A 2255-nucleotide genomic window follows, 5' to 3' on the forward strand; every position below is an offset into this window, starting at 1 on the left:
GGGCACCGGCACTTCCCTGAACCTCCATTTCCGGGCACCGGGACCCCGCCTGCACCCTCTCCCTCCGCACCGGGACACCCTTAAACCTCCTGACCCGGCAGCAGGACCCCCTAATTTCTATTCCTGGGCACCAAAACCTCCCTGAACCCCCATTCCTGGGCATGGAAACCCACCTGAACCCCCATTTCTGGGCACTGGGACCCCTGTGAACCCCCATCCCCGGCTCCAGGACCCCTCTGAACTCCCTTATCCTCATCAAATACCCCCCTCTGCCCCTTTTCCTGCCAATCCCGCCTCTCCCAGACCCCCGATCCTCCCTTTTCCTTGACCCTGGGACCCCCTGGACCCCCATTCCTGCCTTTCCCAGACCCCAGACCCCATTTTCCTCAACATCGGGGACCACTGGACCCCCCTTTCCTGGGCACAGGGACCCCCTGGATCCCCTATCCCGCCTCTCCCAGTCCCAGCCCCCCCTTTCCTTGAACCTTGGACCCTTCTGGGCTCTCCCAGTTGCGCTTCCTTGACCCTTGGACCTCCCAAACTATCCGGTCTCTGTAACACCCCCAGTTCTCCACTCCCTGTGCTTCCTACAGGGGGGTCCCAGGCACCGGGAACGCCCTCGACCGCAATTCCTGGGCACCGGGACCCCCTGAACTTCCATTTCCTGGGCACCGGGACCCTCTGCACTCCCTCCCCCAGCACCTGCACTTCCCTAAATGCTCTTATCTGGCACCGGGACCCTCTGAACCCCCATTCCCAGGACTGGGAGCCCCCCTGAACCCCCATTCTTGGGAAGGGAATACCCCTGAACCCCCATTCCTGGGTCTGGAAGCCCCCCTGAACCTCCATTTCCAGGCACAGGGATCCCCCTGCACCCCCTGATCCAGCACTGGGACACCCCTGAACCCCCATGCCCAGCTCCAGGACCAAATTGAACCCCCTTATCCTGCACCAACACCCCCTGCACCCCCTTTCCCAGCCATTCTGACTCTCCTCAGCCCATGACCTCTCTTTTCCCACCCCTGGCCCCTCCTTTCCTGGGCACAGGGACCCCTGGATGCCCCATCCCACCTCTCCCAGTCCCCACACCCTCCTTTCCTTGGCCCTGGGATCCCCAGACCCCCTTCCTGGCTCTCCCAGCTCTCCCAGTTCCCCCTTTCCTTGACCCATGTCCCACCTGGACCCCCCAAATCTCCGTGTCCCCCCAGTTCTCCACTCCCTGCGTTACCTGGATGTGGCGGTATCGGAGCCCAGCCCGGGGATCCCTCAATACCTGTCCCTGGGATACGTGGACGGGATCCTCATCACACGCTACGACAGCGAGCGGGGCCGGACGGAGCCGCTGACGCCGTGGATGGCGGCCGGAGCCGAGCCGGGATATTGGGATAGAGAGACCCAGATCAACGAGTGGAACCGGCTCATGGCTGCCACCGACCTGGAGATCCTGCGGGACCGGTACAACTGGAGTGGGGGTGAGTGGGGGGAGCCGGGGAATGGGGGATGTGTGGGGCTGGGATGGGATCTGTGGGGCTGGGATATGGATCCAAGGCGCTCCAAGGGCTGGGATGAGGCTCTGTGGGTGTTCATCAGACTCTGGGGCTCCACAGGGCTGGAATGGGGCTCTGTTGGGCTGGGACACAATTCCAGGGTCTCCATGGATCCAGTCCCCCCCCCAGGTCTCCACACGTGGCAGCGGCTTTCTGGCTGTGACCTCCTGTCCGACGGGAGCGTCCGTGGATCCGATCGGTTCAGCTTTGATGGGCGGGATTCCATCTCCTTCGAGCTGGGATCCGGGAGCTTCGTGGTGGCCGATGGAGCTGCCCAGATCACCAAGAGGAACTGGGAACTCGAGGGGATCATGGTGGACTATTGGACAAATTACCTGGAGAACATCTGTCTGGAATGGCTCCGGAAATACGTCGGATACGGGCGGGAGGCGCTGGAGCGCAAAGGTGAGGGAGACAGAATTCCCATGGGAATGTGGGATTTGGGAGGGTGGAACTGAGGAACACGGGAATTCCCGTGGGAATTCTGTGGGTGAATCTGAGTCATCCAACTCCCATGGGAATTCCACTGATGGATCCCACTGTTGTCCTATTCCAATGGGAATTCTGTGGATGGATCTCACTCCAATCCCATTCCCATGGGAATTCCATGAATGGATCTCACCATTATCCCATTCCAGATCCCCCCGATGTCCATGTGTCTGGGAAAGAGGAACACGGGATCCTGACGTTGTCCTGCCACGCGTACGG

General features: G+C 61.4%; 1 protein-coding gene across 1 annotated transcript; it reads left to right on the plus strand.

Annotated features, from left to right (window-relative positions):
• Positions 1 to 1153: 1153 nt before the first annotated feature.
• Positions 1154 to 2249, plus strand: LOC113980004 (class I histocompatibility antigen, F10 alpha chain-like; the record flags this gene model as incomplete). The annotated part of the gene is made up of 3 exons (XM_027707278.1): positions 1154 to 1472; positions 1677 to 1952; positions 2186 to 2249. Coding segments are annotated over exons 1-3 (644 nt in total), but the record flags the coding sequence as incomplete, so codon positions are not given.
• Positions 2250 to 2255: the final 6 nt, after the last annotated feature.

The sequence above is a fragment of the Neopelma chrysocephalum genome, unplaced genomic scaffold (genome assembly GCF_003984885.1).
Source record: "Neopelma chrysocephalum unplaced genomic scaffold, ASM398488v2 Primary Assembly neopelma1_91569, whole genome shotgun sequence".
Classification (NCBI taxonomy): Eukaryota; Metazoa; Chordata; class Aves; order Passeriformes; family Pipridae; genus Neopelma; species Neopelma chrysocephalum.